Source organism: Manis javanica, chromosome 7 (assembly GCF_040802235.1).
Source record: "Manis javanica isolate MJ-LG chromosome 7, MJ_LKY, whole genome shotgun sequence".
NCBI classification, from domain to species: domain Eukaryota; kingdom Metazoa; phylum Chordata; class Mammalia; order Pholidota; family Manidae; genus Manis; species Manis javanica.
In genome coordinates, this window is record NC_133162.1 from 130,610,422 (window position 1) to 130,630,667 (window position 20,246).

General features: G+C 36.4%; 1 protein-coding gene across 11 annotated transcripts in view; it reads right to left on the reverse strand.

Annotated features, from left to right (window-relative positions):
• The window catches only part of COBLL1 (cordon-bleu WH2 repeat protein like 1), a 145,910-nt gene that overhangs the window by 12,499 nt on the left and 113,165 nt on the right, over positions 1 to 20,246 (reverse strand). For all 11 annotated transcript variants that reach the window (XM_073241571.1, XM_073241565.1, XM_073241564.1 and 8 more), the window contains 5 exons: positions 16,727 to 16,886; positions 16,176 to 16,250; positions 12,491 to 12,610; positions 3,103 to 3,337; positions 2,043 to 2,137 (listed from right to left, as the gene is read on the reverse strand). In XM_073241571.1, coding sequence (XP_073097672.1) covers positions 2,043 to 2,137; positions 3,103 to 3,337; positions 12,491 to 12,610; positions 16,176 to 16,250; positions 16,727 to 16,886 — 685 coding nt within the window. The remainder of the gene's footprint in view (positions 1 to 2,042; positions 2,138 to 3,102; positions 3,338 to 12,490; positions 12,611 to 16,175; positions 16,251 to 16,726; positions 16,887 to 20,246) is intronic.

Consider the following 20,246-nt stretch of genomic DNA (forward strand, 5'->3'; position numbering starts at 1 on the left):
ATGCTACCCAGGTGTTGTTGCCCTAAAAAGTGACACCAACGTCTACAATCTGACAAAAGGATGATTTAAGTAAGTATACAGGGAAGGTTAAAAAAAAAAAAAGAAAAGAGGAAAACAGAATAGAAACTACTTTAAGGGTAAGAAATTATTTATTTTAAAAAATCACCTGGAGTTGACAAAGGTCATTGCCAAGTCAAGGACAAATAAATTAAAAAAATGAAGGTCAAAATATATTTGTGACTCTAGCACTGACTTGAAGCCAGAATCTTAGCAAAAATGATTTAATTTGACTATGACTTTAAAAAGAAGGAAGAAGCTTGTAAATCATGATTTCTCAATAGAAATGCTATTGCCGTCATAGTACAGGTTGCAAAAAAAAAAAAAGAATCAAAAGGAAAAGAATGGAGAAATTATATACTACTTAGACCATCTCCGTATTGCATCTCAGTGAAGTACAGACATTGGGGAAAGTGAATCAGAGACATACTCAAATTAACCAACATATAGCACATATATAAAATAATGTATGTTTATATCTGTCCATCTGGGACATTGGGATAACCCATGTTTCATCCAAATATGAGCATATCCCTATGTTTTCCAAGAATTTAACATAGTTTTGTATATTAACATAATAGATTGGACTATGAGAATTAATAAGCCACTTTCTTTATGACCCCTTAAAATACCATTGTGCATTCCATGCATCTTCTATTTGGGGTACCATTTTTCTGCAATCCAACCTTAAGTACAGATCTTCCTTGTTTATGATGGGGTTATCTCCTGGTAAAGCCATCATCAGTTGAAAATACTGTAAATAGAAAATGCACTTAACACACCTAACCTACCGAAAATCAGAGCTTAGCATTGCCTGCCTTAAAAATGTTCAGAACATTTACATTAGCCTACAGTTGGGCAAAATCATAGAACACAAAGCCTATTTTATAATAAAGTGTTGATTACCTCATGTAATTTACTGAATACTGTACTAAAAGTGAAAAACAGAATTAGTGTATGGGTGAAGAATTGACGTTCATGTATCAGTTGTTTACCCTAACGATTATGTGGCTGAGTGGAAGCCAAAGCTCTCTGCTGCTGTCCAGCCTCGTGAAAGAATGTTTCACTACATATTGTTAGGCTGAGAAATCAAAATTCAAAATTTGAAGTAGCTCCTACTGATTGTGTATCACTTTCACACCACTGTAAATTTGAAAAATTGTAAGTCAAACCATCTCAAGTCAGAGACCATCTGTATATATTTTAACAGTATCTCAGTATTCTGTGAAATGCCATGAAGAATTCAAAGTATCAGACATAATTTATCTGACCCAAGACTTTCCAATTTAATTGAGGAGTCAAGGCCAGAGAACAACATAGCTTCTCGTAATCAAGTAAAAAAATAGGGGAAATGGAAGGGTTTTGATAGCAGCTGAATGGGTGATAACAGGTGCAAAATTGTTTCCCATGCAAAGACTGTGTCTAAAAATAGAACTGAGTGAAATATATCATAAGAAAAAGAAGAAACTGTCTTGATTTGGGAGTGACTACCAGGCAATAATGGTAAATAACATCACATTAGATGTTTTGGGCCTTAAAAATCAGACAAGTTTCACTCAAGGTATAGCAACTTGAGTATTAAGTAAAATTCCCTTAGACTGGGGACATCAACAGAAGGAAAAAAGAGAAATAGATCAAAAGCAGATGGACAGAATATATATCTTTAAGATCCAAGGCCTAAGTTAGATAACCTCTAAGATTTAACAACAATGAAAGTAGTACACACGGTAGTTAAGGGCACATTTTGGAATAATATTATCTGAGTTTAAATCCAAGGTTCACCACTTGCTAATCATGGAAGCTCAGGTGAATTACATAATATCTATACAGCTCAATCATCTGTAAAATGGGACTAAAAATAATAATACCCACAAATGAGTTAATATACAAGATTAAATGAGTTATATATAGAAGGTGTTAAGAATGGTCCTTGTCACATAGTAAGTGCTGTGATAGTGCTTGTTATTAGTGTTTATGGAACTCACCACTCTCTTGGTTTGGGCCAAATGACTTCAAGTTTCTTACACTATCAGTTACCCTTTCTCCATTGCTCACATTATATACCGCAATGTGTGGTTCTCTGCAAAATATATTTATGTTATATACCGATACTATTCAAATACACATACACAGGATAAGAAAACAGGCAATTTCCAAAGACAGATGGACTGAAATAATCATGTTTTTCTGCCAAATACTGGAAATCTAGTAGCAGAGAAAAAATTCAACGAAGAGGAAATGCTGCTGTGAAACATCAACTTTCATATGGTGGTCCTTTTACAAAGAAAGATGTAAGAAGCTTAGTGAAATGGACACTTTTCCAAAAATATTGTCTGTTATTGTCCACTTTTTTAAAGAAAAAGGAAACCGAACATTTTCTTCTTACATCTGGCAAGGTCAACCTGTAGGCCAATCAGGATGTGACACTGACCTCACTGGGTTTTTTTTGGTGATTGAAGAGTTTAATTTGGAGACAATCCCATGCAAATTATACTAAAACTTTGATGAAGGGTTTTTTTTTTGCCTAGCTGATTTCATCTTTATTCGTGTGGCATTTCCAACATGAATGCACTGTACTAGAGTTTCAATTCCTAGGATCAAGTGGAAAATGCTTTCTCTGAATCAGAAAGTTGCCTGTAAAAATAAGATTAGTGATGTAACAACATACTCTAATACTTTTTTCATACATTAGTCAATGTAAATTCTTGAGGGGCACTTGGTGAAAACCAAAAATTAAATGTTTCATTTAGATCAAATGGGTACTAGGCAAAACACATACAATACAAACAAAACTTTTATATTTGAGTCATACAAATTAACTACACATTACCAGTTCTGGGATATTGGAACTACGGAATTTGATGTTATTGAAAATCAATTACATGCAAATAGATTATTAACAAACATTTTTATGATGATAAAAGGGAGAGAGTCTAAACTACAGGGATGAATATATTTGTGCTTAAAATATCATATCTACTTTTCAGAAGACTAGGACTAATTAAACAAACTGCCACCAACATTTCTGGCACATAGATGACTTACTTTCCATCTGTGTTTTTAGTTTTTTGTTTTTCTTCTCTGGAGTTTCGTAAGGACTCTACAGCCTCACTGCCAACGGCTGCCTCAGGATCATTTTCCAGTGTACTTATTACATCAATAGGTGCAAAAGGAATATCTTGTAATTTCAGAGCAGTATTTTCAGCCTCATCTTTAGACACTTCACTTAGTTCTTCTTTTTCATCTATCTCTTCAAGGCTGTAATCAGAGCTGATTCCAGCTACAAAGGAATGAAGATAAATCCTAAATATTAATTTGCTTCATTCATGCTATACAATCCTGGCAAGGAAGGAATTTTTTAAAAAATAATTAGCTGGACTCTGATAAATTCTGGTCCAAAACTAATAGTGAAATACTCTTCTAATGTTGAATAATTATGTTAACTTATAATCAGATGATCTCAGACACATACAATTCTAAAAATAATATACTATCACTGAAGGTTTTATTCATAGTAGAAAAAAAGAGGTTGACCTCAAACCTCAAGTTACATATTTTATTTAAGACCATTATCTTTCAATTGAAATGTTTTTCACATTCATGCAATAGCTCTAAATGTAAATGAAAATATGAGATTTTTATATTGTCTACAAGTACACTTACAAAATTTGACTCAGTAGTTATCAGCACTAGCTACAACTGAGAATTACCTGTGCCCCTTTAAAAATACAGATGCTCGCACCCCATATTTCACACCTGTTAAATCAGAATTTCTGAAAAGGTGGGACCGAGAACTTTTAAGCCTCCTCAGATCATTCCAATATGCAACCAGAGTTAAAAGCCACTGATGAGATACTTACAGTTTTAAAAAATACAAATAGAATAAGTACTATACAATGAAAGTTAACTTTTATTCCCAGTTTGATTCTCAGAGGCAATTTCACAGTTTTCCCCCATGTATTATAAGAAAGTATGATGAGCGCACAGAAGCAGATATGCATATGCAACATACTGCCTTTTCTCTTTTTATTTGGTTGATTTAATATGAATGGAAGCATATCATACTTAAAATCACCGAAGTTTTTTCCCTTTACTCATCTTAAAGATCATCCTTTATCAGAGTGTGTGTGTCTGTGTGTGTGAGATTCTTCTCAATAGGTGTGGTTAATATTTCATTGTATAAAAATGTGTTTTCACATTATTCCTTACTAACAAAGGACCAGCAGGGTAAAAGAGGAGATGTCCTAAGTAGTTAGTGCCCACATTAGGTGTGAAAGTTAATTCAAACTACATAATGAGATTCTGAATCTTTGCTTATTTAAATAAAATTCAACGCTTTCCTTTGCACAGTAGCAGCTGAAAGAAGTTTAATTTTACCACAAATAGACAAAGGGGGAAAGTTAGTATAGAGCTGTAGTGGCTAGTGCATCCACAAAATTTAATAAAAACTTTAACATATTTGAAGAACATTACTTAAATATTAAATACTTAAAATGTATCTTCTTATCTTTAGGCATATAGATAGAAAAGTATGCACTCTTTAATAAACAAATATAGAGAACTTTAATGGCATTTTTGTTGTAAATAAAAAAACAGATCGCTCAACAGAAAAAATATGAAAGAGTGTGAATTTAGGTGAATTTTTAAATATATATATTTTGACATATTTTTTGTCAAACAATTTTGACAACTGTTTTTTTATGATGTGTGAGTCATTCTGATGCTAATGTACATTATCGGTCTGCAAAAGCATATCACATCATGTAGTAAGTAAATATTTATATAATTTGAAAACTGTATATTGAGAAAATGATGGTTTAGATGCATTATGTTTTATAAATGGCTCCTTGGTATATCTTACATTCTTTAGGAAATAGATTAACTGAGGTAACATTTAGCGAATTATTGTTATTCCTATTTCTGTTTCCCATCATAAGTGTGTCAGAAACACAACCTTTTCTAAAATATGGGGCCTTCATTGAGAAACTGGCCTCAAATAAAGTATGAAGAATAAGTTACATGTATCAAAACTCTTCAAATTATTTTTCTGGGATTTTATAACTTGGTAGTTATAAGCATCATATAGTATATATATATGGTTTGTTATTTACTATCTTGAAAAGTATTCTTATTATAAAAAGTCAAGAAAAGGCTGTGATTTTTTGAGAAATTGTGATCACCCAGGAGAACTTTCACAGTTGTTGACTAGTACAAATTTTCCCAAGTTTTGAAAAGTATTAAATCAAGTTTGTTTTGTGTGTGTTAACAGACATCTGATGACCAAATTTTAGGACAACAATAAAATAAAATTGGGTGAGGGCTGTCAACAATGAATAAATTTCACAAATGTTGTAGTACAACTTTTACATTTCTGCTTCATAATTTCTAAAGGGAAAATATTCACTTTCAAAGTGTTCTTTGTTTCAAACTCTTCATGAAGTTTTAAGGTTTAACAACTTCAGAATTATAAATGTTAAAATATTATAAAAGACATCATTTGAAAGTGTAATTATTGAAATTTGTCTTAAATTTACTTAGCTTTATATAATTTGAATATTTTTATCTTAGGTTTTTCAGTCCTAAAGATGACAAAATGAAACAGAAAGTACAATTAAAAAATTCTTTAAAATTCACAAAATGTAATACATTTAAAAGAAATTCTTTAAAATTTTTAAAAAATTTTATAGAAGTATTGTTGATATACAATCTTATATTGGTTTCAAATATACAACACAGTGGTTCAACAGTCACCCATATCATTAAATCCTCACCCTCTCTACTGAGGTTACTATCGGTCACATAGATGTTACAGAATCACTAACTATATTCTCCATACTGTACTACCATCCCTGTGACCAACTAATATTATGACTGATAATTTTTGTGCCTCTTTATCCCCCTCACCTTCCACACACACCAACCTCAATCCCTCTCCCATGGTAACCACTAGTCACTTCTCAGTGTCTTTGAGTCTATTCTTATTTTGCTCATTCTGTTTTGCTTTGCTTTTATATTCTACAAATAAGTGAGTTAATATGGCATTTGTCTTTCTCTGCCTGGCTTATTTCACTGAGCATAATACCCTCCAGATCCATCCATGTCGTTGCAAATGGCAGGATTTCTTTTTTTATGGCTAATATTCCATTGCATATATGTACTACCTCTTATTTATCCATTTATCTATTGATGGACATTTAGGTTGCTTTCATGTCTTGGCTATTGTAAATAATGCAGTGTAAATATAGGGGTACATCTATCTTTTCAGATCAGGGCTTTGTTTTCTTTGGGGAAATTCCTAGGAGTGGAATTATTGGGTGAAATGATATTTCTATTTTTAGTTTTTTGAGGAAACTCCATACTGCTATCCACAGTGATTGTACCAATTTACATTTCCACCAGCACTGTAGGAGGATTCCCATTTCGCCACATCCTCGCCAACACTGGTTATTTCTTGTGTTTTGGATAGTGGCCACATTCCTTGTCTTTTGGATAGTGGCTATTCTAACTGGTGTGAAGTAATATCTCATAGTGGTTTTGATTTGCATTTCCCCTGATGATTGAGGTGGAGCATCTTTTCATGTGCCTGTTGGCCATCTGTATTTCTTCTCTGGAGAAGTGTCTGCTCAGGTCCTCTCCCCACTTTTTAACCAGGTTTTTATGAGGGGGTGCTGAGGTGTATAAGTTCCTTCTATATTTTGGATGCTAACCCCTTATCAGATGAGTATTTACAAATATATTCTCCCATATTGTAGATGCCTTTTTCTTTTGCTGATGGTGTCCTTTGTACAGAAGGTTTTTAGTTTGATGTAGTCCCACTTGTTCACTTTTTATTTTGTTTCCCTTGCCTGAGGAGATGTGTCCAGGAAAAAATTGCTCATACTTACGTTCCAGATACTTTGCCTATGTTTTCTTCTCAGAGTTTTATGGTTTCATATGTTACATTCATGTCTTTGATCCATTTCAAGTTTACTTTTGTATACAGAGGTAGAGAGTAATCCAGTTTCATTCTCTTGCTTGTGGCTGCTTAGTTTTCCTAATACCAGTCACTGAAGAGGCAGTCTTTCCCCATTGAATATAGCTCCTTTATTATATATGAATTGACCAGATATGTACATATATGTGTAGGTTTATATCTGGGCTCTCTATTCTGATCCATTGATCGATGGGTCTGTTTTTGTGCTAGTATCACACTGTTTTGATTACTGTAGCTTTGTAGTAGAGCTTGAAGTCAGGGATAATCCCCCCAGTTTTGTTTTTTCTCAGGATGTTTTGGCTATTTTGGGTCTTGTGGTTTCATATGAATTTAACAACTATTTATTCTAGTTCACTGAATAATGCTGATGGTATTTTGGTAAGGACTGCATTGAATCTGTAAATTGCTTTGGGAAGGATGGCCATTTCAATATTAATTCTTTTGATCTATGAGCATGGGGTAGATTTCCATTTATTTGTCTCTTCTTTAATTTCTCTCATGAATGTTTTATAGTTTTCAGAGTACAGATATTTCACCTCCTTGGTTAGGTTTATTCCTAGTTATTTTATTCTTTTTGATGCAATTGTAAATGGAATTATTTTCTTGATTTCTCTTTATGCTAGTTCATTGGAACACAACAGATTTGTGTGTATTTATTTTGTACCCTGCAACTTTGTTGAATCCAGTTTTAGTTTTAATAGTTTTTTGGTGGAGTTTTAGGGTTTTCTATGTATATCATGTCACCTGAAAATAGTGACAGTTTTACTTCTTTCTTAACAATCTGGACACCTTTTATCTCTTTGCCTTGTATGATTGCTGTGGCTAGGACATCCAGCACCATGTTGAATAAGAGCAGTGAGAGCAGACATCCTTGTCTTGTTCCTTATCTTAGAGGAAAAACTTTCAGCTTTTTAACTAGAAGTGTGATGTTGGCTGTGGGTTTGTCATACATGATCTTTATGATGTTGAGGTACGTTCCCTCTATACCCAGTTTGTTGAGAGTTTTTATCAGGAATGGATGTTGAATTTTGTCTAATGCTTTCTCAGCATCTATTGAGGTGATCATGTGGCTTTTATCCTCCTTGTTGTTAATGTGCTGTATGATATTGATTTACAAATATATTATCCTTGCATCCCTGGAATAAATCCCACTTGGTTGTGATGAATGATCTTTTTGATGTATTTTTGAATTTGGTTTGCTAGTATTTTGTTCATTTTGCATCTGTGTTCATCAGGGATATTGGTCTACAATTTTCTTGTTTTGTAGCAACTTTGCCTGCTTTTGGTATTAGAGTGATGATGGACTCATAGAATCAATTTGGAAGTATCCCCTCCTCTTCTACTTTTTGGAATACTTTAAGGGGATGGGTATTAGGTCTTTACATGTTTGGTAGAATTTACCTGTGAGGCCATCTGGTTCTGGAATTCTGTTTGTCAGTTTTTTGATGACCAATTAATTTCATTGCTGGTGATAGGTCTGTTTAGATTTTCTGTTTCTTCCTGTATCAATAATGGGGTTGTATTTTTCTAGGAATTTTTCCATTTCTTCTAGGTCATCCAGTTTACTGGAATATCATTTTTCATAATATTCTCTAATAATTCTTTATTTCTGTGCTACCTATGGTGACTATTCCTTGTCTCTGATTTTATTTGTGTATTGCTTTTTCTTCAGAGGTCTGGCTAGGCACTTATCTATTTTGTTTATTTCTTCAAAGAACCAGCTATTGGTTTCATTGGGTTTCTTTTATTGTCTTATTCTTCTCCATAATATTTATTTTCCACTGATATTTATTATGTCCCTCCTTCTACTACCTTTGGGTTTCATTCTTTTTCTAGTATTTTTAAATGTGAGTTTAGACTGAGATTGTTCTTGTTTCTTGAGGTACTCCTGTATTGCTATCTACTACCATTACTGTGGTTTTATTTTCACTGGTAAAAGCTATTTAGCTTTAGGAACACTGCCATCTACAACAGTTCCTTTAACATATCCTGTAAGGCTGGCTTAGTGGTAGTGAATTTCTTCAACTTTTGTTTATATGGAAATTGTTTAATCCTTGCTCCAAATTTAAATGATAATCTTGCCAGGTAAGGGATTCTTGGTTGAAGGTTCTTTTGTTTCAGTACATGCCACTCCCTTCTGGCCTGTAAAATTTTTACTGAGAAGTCTGCTAACAGCTTGACGGGGTTTCCTTTATAAGTGATCTTTTTCTCCCTCTGGCTACTTTCAATATTTTCTCCTTGTCCTTGATATTTGCCATTTTAATTATTATATGTTTTGGTGTTGTCTTCCTGGGGTTCTTCTGTTAGGGGCTCTCTGTGCTTCCATGACCTGAATATCTGTTTCTTTCCCCAGATTAGGGAAATTTTCAACAATTACTTCCTCAAAGAGGCTTTCTATCCCTTTGTCTCTCTCTTCTCCTTCTGGTACCCCTATTATGCAAATATTGTTTCATTTGGTTTGGTCACACAGCTCTTACCATTCTTTCATCCTAAAGATCCTTTTTTCTGTCTGTTTCTCAGCTTCATTGTATTCCTCTTCTCTAATTTCAATCTCATTGAGTATCTCTTCTACTTGGAGTGATCTACTCTTCAATCCCTCCACTGTATGTTTCATTTCAGTTACTGTATTCTTCAACTCTGAGTGGCTCTTTTTCAGCTCTTCTATCTCTATGTTGAAGTCTTCCCTGAGATCTTCAATAATTTTCTGCAGATCAGTGAGCATATTTATGATTGTTACTTTGAAATCTTTATCAAAAAGGTTGGTAATCTTCATTTTATTTAGCCCTCTTTCTGGTATCTTATCCTGTAGTTTTGTTTGGGAGAGAAATTCCTCTGTCTCTTCATTTTGTCAGGGTTTTCATATTTCTTCCATTGTATTAGATGGATCTGCTATGCTTCTTGGTCTAGGGAGTAATGACTTTATGAAGAATTTACCCAGAAGCTCAAGACTCTTTGCTGTCCAGTGTATGGTTCTTCTTTGCAGTGGAGCCCCACTTGCTGTTGGTAGGCCATGGGCAGGGCTGTATTTCTGTCTGCCGACGGTGGTCTCAGTCCACTGCAGCTGGAAGTTTGTCTCAGCTGGCCCTTTGTGAGAAAAGCAGTGGGATTGTTGTGGGCAGGGATACCCTTTTCCTGTCCTGCAGCCATGGAAGGGAAGTCCTGCTGCAAGGGCCAGGCAGTTGCGCAGCTCGGGGGCAGGTCTGGGCATACAGTACTGGGAGGATGGAGCTCTCAGAGCTGGCTCCTAAAGGTGCCTCCCCACTTGGGCTGAGACGGGGCTGAGAAGAGAGCCTCCCTCTTCCTGCCAGGCAGAACACAGTTTGTTGCTGCTGGGCCGAGTGAGCGTGTATACCAGTGGTGTGCAGAGATGTGCCTGGGGCTGAGCCACCAGATGGGGGGAATGGACCTCCTAAGAGGGGCTGAACTGCTGGGCTAAGAGAGGACTGAGGAGGTATGTCCATCTGCACTTTCTCCTTTGGGGAGAGATCTCCTTCCAACCCTTACCCTCTAGTACCCCTCCCATTGCTGACAAGTTTTTCAAACTGCTGCCTCTGGTTTAGGTCTCAGCAGGACTGGAAGAGCATTCCTGGCCTCCACAAGTGGCTGGAGTCTCAGCCTTCCTGAGTGTTCCAAGTGTCCCTGTCGTCCAGCCCCTCTAATCACCAGGACCCAATGTGGACTCATGCTCCCAGAGGAGAGCTCCAGGGCCAGGTGTGCAGTGTTCCTGGGCACCTGTCCACTGCCTCTTTCATTCCTCTTGCTCCTGACTGTTGGCTGGATGAGGGAAAGGCTTGGGTCCCGCTCAATCATGGCTCTACCACTTGACCCTTCTCTGGGTGGTCCTCTCTTCTTCCTCAGGTGTAGGTGGTCTGTTCTGCAGTCTTCAGGTTGTTTTCAGGTTTAGTTGTATTTGCTGCAGTTCCTTCCTTGGTGTGTTTGCGGAAGGAGGTTTCCACCTTGCCTTCCTACTCCACCATCTTTTTTCAGTCCCCAAGAAATTTAAATATTAAACTTTCAGAAGAAGTTTTTGAAAGTTTGTTGCATTTTACTTGTAAGTTATTAAAGCTTAACATTTAACTAAGACTTTTTAGAAACTATTCCTGGAGATAATCAAAATGCAAAATTTTCTGACAAAAACCTCTCTATTAAAATGAAGTATATTAAATTTATTCTCGTGAACTACTTTTTATTCATTTGTTCAAAATATGCTGTGTCAAACACTATTGTTATGGCTGCCAGAAGGCGTTTTCTCTTTCATTTTTTAAAACTGAGGCACAATTTACATTCAGTAAAACACTAAACATATTTTGTTATGTCCATATTTGACAGATTATATACACAAATATATATATGTACATGACAACCACCACAATTAAGATATAGAACAATTCCATTAACCTCCGAAGTCCTTAAACATGCCCTTTGGTGATCCTCTCCTTCCCCTAACCTCAGGCCCTGGCAACCATTACACTTATGGTTTTGCAAGAATGTCATATGAATGAAATCATGTAGCATCTAGCCATTTTATGTCTGGCTTCCTTCATTTAACATAATGCATTCAAAATTCAGTCATGTTATTGTGTGTATTAGTTATTTGCTCCTTTTTATGGGTAGGTGGTAGTATTCCAATGCATGAACTGACCACAGTTCATCCATTTCTCAGTTTAGGGACATGGTTATTTCCCACGTTGGGCAATTATGAATATAAATTATATAACAGTTCACATGGAAGTTTTTGTGTGCACATAGGTTTTCATTTTTCTTCAGAAAATATCTAGGAGTGGGACTCCTAGGTGGTATAAAAAAATAAATGCTTACATTTTTCTAATGTAAAAAAAAAAAATCCTGCCAAAGTATTTTCGAAAAGGACCTCACAATTCTGCTATCCTGTAAGTTGTGTGTGATAGCATACTAACTGGAGGTGATAAGAACTCTTTCTGAATCAGTAAAAAATTGGCTAAAATTACATATGATGAAATTCAAGTATGACCTAACTATAACATTTTGCCATCTGGTAACAAAATAGAATAATTTTAAGCTAAAGTTCCTAATCAAAAGCAATAGTATAGAAAATAAGCCATGCCTAGATAACAAAAGAGTAGTTTAAGAAAAAAAAACATATGTAATATATATACATATATACTCTTTTATATTTCATGTAGCTACACATTGGATATAATAAAGTTCAAAGACAAAAAAGCAGAAATCCAAATAGAAGAGAAGCTGAAATCCCTCGGTCACTGATTTTGTTCCTCTTACGCCATATTCATCCATATGGTTAAGGAAAACGTCACACTCTAAATCTGTAATAAAACTTAAAGTGAAAAGGGGGAAACTATTATTACTTTATGAGAAATTTTTGCTCAAGGGATGGAAAAGTAACCTAATGAAAAAGTAACTAATATGATGATATATTAATCTGCATTAAACAAAGCACCAGCAGTGCAGGCCATCACCTACATGTCAGAGATGCTACAGCTGCCGCGGGCGTTCCAGGGCACTCTGAGAGAGACGCTTTGTCGGGCGATTTGGACACAGTGCACTGCTCATGACTGGAGAGCCCAGGGCCAAGGGAGGCTTCTGCCAAAGAAGTAAAATCTGTGTAAATGGCACTCAAACAACAGAGTTGAGGCAAGCAGAGACCACGAAGTACTTCTAAGAAGTCACATTTGTTAGCTCACAATTATCCATGCACTAAACAAGAAAACTGGGGAAAAGGAAAAGAAAGGGAAACAGGTATTAAGCAAGGGCTGAAGAGTAGAATATTTTCTCTAATCTTTCAGAATATTTTCATGTCCTTTATATAGTTTGATATTATTTAATCAATTTCCTTTGTGGAACAAATTGGTATCATTGATATTCTTCTGGGTAGGACTTAAAAAATTCATTGTATGCATACTTCAAAGATATTGCAGGTTCAGTTCCAGACCACTGAAATAAAGCAATTATCACAGTAAAGTGAGTCCAGTGACTTTTTTGGTTTCCCAATGTATATAAAAGTTATGTTTATACTATACTTGAGTCTATAAAGTGTGCAAAGCAGTATGTCTAAAAAACAACATATATCCCTTAATTTAAAAATACTTTATTGCCAAAAATGCTAACCATCATCTGAGCTTTCATCAAGTGATAATCTTTCTTGCCTTGATGTTGGTGGCTTCTGACTGATCAGGGTGGAGGTTGCTGAAGGCTGGGGTGGCTGGTGGCAATTTCTTAAAATAAGACAACAATGAAGTTTCACTCTCCTTTCACAACCAATTTTCGCTGTAGCATATGATGCTGTGTGATAGCATTTTAAGCCACTGTGGGACTTCTTTCCAAATTGGAGCTAATCCTCTCAAACTCTACCGCTGCTTTATCAACTAAGTTTATGTAATATTTTAAGTCTTTTGTTGTCATTTCAACAATCTTCATAGCATCTTCCTTCATCAGGAGTAGATTCCATCTCAAGAAACCACTTTCTTTGCTCATCCATAAGAAGCAACTCCTCATCCATTCAAGTTTTATCATGAGATTGAAGCGATTCAGTCACCTCTTCAGGTTCCACTTCGAATTCTAGTCCTGTTGCTATTTCCACCACCTCTATAGTTCCTTCTTCCACTGAAGTATTTAACCCCTATAGTCACCCATGAAAGTTGGAATCAATTTTTTCCAAATGCCTATTAGTGTTGATAATTTAACTTCTTCCCATGTATCATGAATGTTCTCAATGGTATCTAGAATGATGAATCCTTTCCAGAAGGTTTTCACTTACTTTGCCTACATCCATCAGAGGAATCACTATCTATGGCAGCTATAGCTTTATGAATGTATTTCCTCAATAATAATATTTGAAGGATGAAATTCCTCCTTGATTCATGAGCTTGCAGAATGGATGTTGTGTTAGCAGCCATGAAAATTACATTAATCTTATTTTACATGTCCAGAGCTCTTGGTGACCAGCTGTTGTCAATCAGTAAGTCATTATTTTGACAGAAATCTTTTTTTGCTGACAAGTAGGTCTCAACAGCGGGCTTAAAATGGTAAAGCATCTTCTAAATAGATGTGCTGTCTTCCTGGCTTTGTCATTTCATTGACAGTGCAAAGACAGAGTAAATTTAGCATAATTCTTAAGGGCCCTAGGATTTTCAGAATAACCAATGAGCACTGGCTCAGAAAAATCAACTCTGTCACCAGCTGCATTAGCCCCTAACAAGTCATTCAGCCTGTCCTTTGAAGCTTTAAAGCCAGGCATTGACTTCTTCTCTCTAGCTATGAAAATCCTAGATGGCATCTTCTTCCAATAGAAGGCTTTTTCAGCTACACTGAAAAATCTGTTGTTTAGCATAGGTACCTTCATTCCTGGTCTGACCTGGTCTTCTGGATAACTTGCTGTAGCTTCTCCATCAGCACTTGCTGTTTCTCCTTGTGCTTTCACATTATGGAGACGGCTGCTTTCCTTAAACCTCATGACCCAATCTCTGCTAACTTCCAACTTTTTTCTAAAGTTTCTTCACCTCTCTCAGGCTTCAAAGAATTGAAGAGAGTGAGGGCTTTGCTCTGGATTAGGCTTGGCTTAAGGGGATGTTATGGCTGGTTTGATTTTCTATCTGGACTTCTAAAACTTTCTCCTTATCAGCAATAAGTCTATGTCACTTTTTGAAAAACAAGAGTAGCACTTTAAATTTTGTTTATGAACTTTTCCTTCATATTTACAACTTGGCTACCTGGCACAAGAGGCCTGGCTTCCAGCCTATCTTGGCTTTCAATATGCCTTCCTCACTAAGCTTAATTATTTCTAGCTTTTGACTTAAAGTGGGAGACTTGTTACTCTTCCCTTCACTTGAACACTTAGAGGTCATTGTGGGGTTTTAACTGGCCTAATTTCAATTTATTGTGTCAAGGAAATAGGGAGGCCCTAGGAGAGGGAGAGAGATGGGGGAAGACTGTTGGTGGAGTGGTCAGAACACACACAACATTTATCAATTAAGTTTGCTGTCTTATATGGGTGCAGTTCATGGTACCTGAAAATAATTAAGAAGAGTAGATCAAAGATCACTAATCACAGATCACCATAACAAGTATAATCATAATGAAAAAGATTTTAATACTTCAAAAATTATCAAAATATGACACAGACACAAAGAGAGCAAATGCTGTTGGAAAAACAGTGCTGGCTTGCTAAGACTTGCTCAGTGTATCATTGTCACACACCTTCAATTTGCAAAGTACTTTATCTGCAAAGTACAATGAAGTAAAATGCAATAAAATGAGATGTGCTGTACTAGTTACCTAATGGTAATATTTTCAATCACAGAGGAAAGGAGAATTCTTATATATGTCAAAATCCAAATTCCTAAAGATAAACTAAGGATTAAAGATTCTGGAATTTTGGGTGCTTCTAGGTTTGTCCTGTATTTGTGAATCTGAATGATAAAAACTAGGTAGTCATATTAAGCAATTTTCATACCTAGTAAATTATGCCAAAGTACTGACCTAGTAATGTTATAGTTTTGATTACACATCATTAGTCTGTCATATTCATTTGTATCTAACTTTAAGTCCAAAGATTAAGAATCTTTATCATTCCTGTAACAGCTACTAAAGAGCTATTATTAAAAATACTAGCTCTAGTATTTTTACAGCATTAGATTGAATTATTTTATTTTTACTGGATTTTAATTCATTTGGAGAGAATCTAAAATGAGACTATACAAAACAAAATATTTCATGATAACAAACTAGATTAGGACATTGTATATGTTGAATTCTTTCCTAGAATAGTTTCTATAAGGAATGGTGCTTAAATCTTCATGTACTTTTTCTTCTGAGCACTCCAAGGTACCTTCCTAACTAAAATGTATCATCCCTTTGTGCAGATTACTAAAGGGTGACTTGATATTGCATAACAAAAAACAGACCTACTAGGGAAAGTATTCATCAGAGAACCAAAATTTTAAGTTCTGCCAGTTTCATGCCCTAAACTTGGGGTGGAGGAGAATTTTTCATTTCATAATATAAAATTTGGGAAATGGAGTCAAAGCATATCTTTCTTATACAGAGCATTATTATCTCTCTCATACAAAGTGTTACAACAAGATTCATTTCTCAGTTGTCATGAAACGTCTTTTCAGTAATTTCATGTTATGGAGTAAAAATGTCAGACCTGGGCTGGGTGGGACCTCAGGAGAGTTCGCTTCTGAAACACTGTCTGTAGGAACTGCATGTACGGACTGCAGGGCTAGAACACAGGAGCAACACATTAATAAACGAACCACATTCACAAGTGAAATGATTCCTTAGTAGCTTACCTTCATTATTTTTATGTAATTCAGTAAGAAATAGCCCTAAGCCATTTGCAGTCTATAAATGTAATACGACTAAAATCTATTTAGATTCCCATTCGTACATGTAGTCAGTCCTGGAATCACAATGTCTTGCTGAACATATTATTAAATTTCCACAGGCTCATTTTAAGACAATGGAGCTGTATGATTTTTTCATTTTATTTCTTTATGCAAATTTCACAAAGGTACTTCAGTGAGAATAATCAGGGGTTATCTAAGTAGTACTGCTGAAATTAACTAAAAGCCTAAATTTTATTATTGTTATATTATTATTTAACAAAATACATGATTTATAACCCAGATCACTTCTGCTGTCTCTATTAGATAAAACACAATAGGACTGTGACGCTGATGGGAAGACTAGCATTACCGGTCCCATGGCTATGGCTATGGTCATCACTCTGATGCAGGGGTTTTCTGGACGGTGGGGAAGGTGCTTTCCGCTTTGTCCTTTTCAAAGATGAATTCCCCACAGATGAGGTCCTGAGCTGCAGGGAGCCGGTCCTCACTATGCCGGTTTCACAGGGACTCTGTGAAAAACAAAAGGACCAAGCACAGTCTCTATTTAGAAATTAACAGCAAATTCTAGGAAGACACTGATCTTTACATAGAACACATCACATGCCAAAACAGAACATAGAAGTCATTCATTCAGAAAACCTTTATGGACTGTCTGCCATGTTACAGGAGCTGGGCTATGTATGAGACAGATATGTAAAGAAAAATATTAATATGGTCCTTCTCAAGAAACTTAGGCTATGATGGGAGACTGACATGCAAACAACTAGTTATAATGTAGAGTTAAAAACTAACTTCTAAGGAAAAATATGGAGAAAACAGACGAAAATGAAGAGTAAGAAAGGGAATAAAATGTGTAAACATATAATGGAAATAAGGTAGCTGGCCTGAATCTTTTTTTAGCACTAAATACCAATGACAAACATCTCAAAAATCTGAATGTACCCCAAAGTCAAGGTCAATTGCAGTCACCAACTCTCCACGCAGCTAATGCTCACACTCACAGCATGTGCGTGTCAGCAGACCCTAAGACGGTGCTGCCCCAGAGAGCTGCGGGTGCCTCCTGGCCCACTGCCATGCCATCTTGTTCCTTTCCTTTACAAACCTGCTGGAAGAGTCATTCATAGCTTGTGTGTCCAATTTCTCATCTTCTACTTGAACCCTTCCGATCAGACATTCCCTAACCTCTGATCCCTTAAGACTATTCCTATCAAGGTTGTCAGTGACCTCCACCATAACTAAATCAGCAGTTACTTCTTAAAAAACCTATTAGAAACCACATTCCTAACTGCACAGATCTGAACTCTCTTTTCTTTGTTGGTTCCTTTCATCTCAGTCCTTGGACATATTCTCTTTAGAATTTATGCTCATTTTCTTAGTACTCTCTTCTATACCTCTGGTTTTATGTATGATTTATATGCTGATGAATTCCAAATGTATGTCTCCATCCTGGACCTCTTGCTGATCTCCACTGAACGTCTAAGGCCACTTCAAACTTGGCATGACTAAAACTGAGATCCTAATTATTCATCCTTTTTCCTTGTCCATCAGAAATAATCCTGTTTCACAGTCTTCCCTGTTTCTAGAAATCCCTTCTTCTTTTTGTTCAGGCCAGTACCTCTGGGATCCCCCTCATCTCCTCCCTCTCAATCCACATCAAGTCCATCCTGCCGGCTCATCCAGTTCAGCTGCGACCCCATAGTCTGAATTCTCCTTCAAGAACCTTCTAACTGGACTTGCTTTTACACTGCTTCCCCGCAGTCCTTTCCCAACACAGCAGCAGAGAGAGCCTGTTAAAACCTAAGTCAGATTAGGTCACTTTGTTCAAAACCCACTAATGTTTTCCTAATTGGCACAGAAAAGCCAAGTTCTTACGATGCCTTCTACGGTAATTCAGGAGCCCCGAGCTCCCTGGCCACGTTCTTCTCCACGTGTGGAGCGGCTCAGTCGCGGCCCTCACGCTGCTCCTCCAGGGGCCAGGAGTGCTCCCGCCGAGGGCTGGCTGCTGTTCCTGGGCCTGCGATGCCCTTCTGACAACTTCCTGCCTCCCTCCCTCATTTCACTCAGGTCATTTCTCAAATCTCACCTTTTCACTGAGTTCCTCCTTGATCACCAGTGCTTCCTGTCCCTCCTCCCAGCTCGGTCTTTATGATCAGCTTTCAGTAGCTCTCCAACATATACAGTTGGCTCATTTTCCTGGTTTATTGTCTGTTTCCACCAGGGTTGATGATAAGGGCAGGAATTGCTTTTCCTCCTATTTTTCTTATTGCTGCATCTCTAGAACAATGTCTGGCTCACAGAAGTCTCTCAATAAGTATTTGGACTAGGAGAATCCTAAAGCTTCGGTCATTCAAACCCCATGAGACAATGAAAGTGCACCTAAGAGAAGTGAGCTAGTTCACAAGATGTCTTCAGTCTCTATGCCTTTCAACACACCAAGAAAAATGTAGCAAATTTTATTATTTTGTAATATTTCTGAAAGAGAAGAAAGCAAGCTTATACCCCCAAAGAGAAAAGGCTGAGCTGTCATCAAAGTTAACTGTGTTAGGGACTAAAGAGGAAGGCAGGCTGTCTCACAGGGACAGAGCAGAGTTAGATCCACAGAGGCAGGCACCTGAGGGAACGCAGCCCCCGCTAAGGTTAGCGCCTCTTAACAAGAGGGTGGGCATGACAGTGCTGGGCTGACCTCATTGATAGTCAAACCATTAATTTTCTTCCAAACCAGTTAGTAAATGACTGCAGCCACTCACCTCCCCCGCCCCGCACCCCTCTGCGCCCTCCTCCAGACCTCTTCAGACCTCTCCACCACCCAGCAAGAAAAGGGTTAAAGTCTGATGTCCAAACACAGATTGTCACTAAAGCAATGCTGATTAAATCTGGGGCAATGGATGTGGAAACATATCCTCAATTGCAGTTTGGACTTTTGAAATAATTAAAAGGATCCTCAGTGACAAAGAGCTGAGAAAGAAATGCAGTATCAAAGAGCTGGATTAATAGTATTTAAATATCATTTTGAGTAGAACAGAAAGCTTAAATAAAGACCTTACTGATATGTCTCTGTGTGCGGAAACTGTCACTTACTATCTTACAAAATTAACAAATTTGGGATCATTAGTAAAAAGGCCAAAAATTCTCTTAGAACAATGTGGCCCTTTGCTTTTTAAAATAATGATCTAAAAATCCGAAGCAGAATACGTCATTTTACTTCTTGATGAATTCACTTCAGTAAAGCCCTATTAAGGTATGTCTCCTTCCCGTCATAGTCTGAATGCAGTAGGTAATCAATAAGTAATTGCTGAATGCAGGAAGTAGTGGCAGCGTTTGATTTCCTCCTAGTTCCATGTTGCAAACTTGTTTCCCGTGTTTTGACTGATTCTCATGAGGTCTATGATAAAAAGCCATTTTCCCCTTTAGGTCAGATCCCCAATCAGTGTCATTTATTGGTCTTTTCTATTACCTGATATATGCAGTCATGGAATGAATTTCTCAGACAATAGTATCTTCTTAGAAGGTACAGTGCTTAAATTGAGGTTAGAACATAATAAAGCAGGAAGTATAGAAATAAAAAAGGGAAGAATTTACATACACGGACTCACAAATTTATACTTAACAATCCATAACTCAAAAACAGAACAAAAATACTCATATTTCTTTTTTTTCAAGTATCACTGACATACAATCTTGTGATGGTTTCACATAAACAATACAATGATTTCAACATTCATCCATATTATCAAGTCCTTATCCCCTCTATTGCTGTCACTATCCATCAGCATAGCAAACTGTTACAGAGAAAATATTCATATTTCAATTATGACCCTAGAGGTCTTAAAATAAGCTAACTTTTTTAGTAAAGGATATTTAGATTTCTA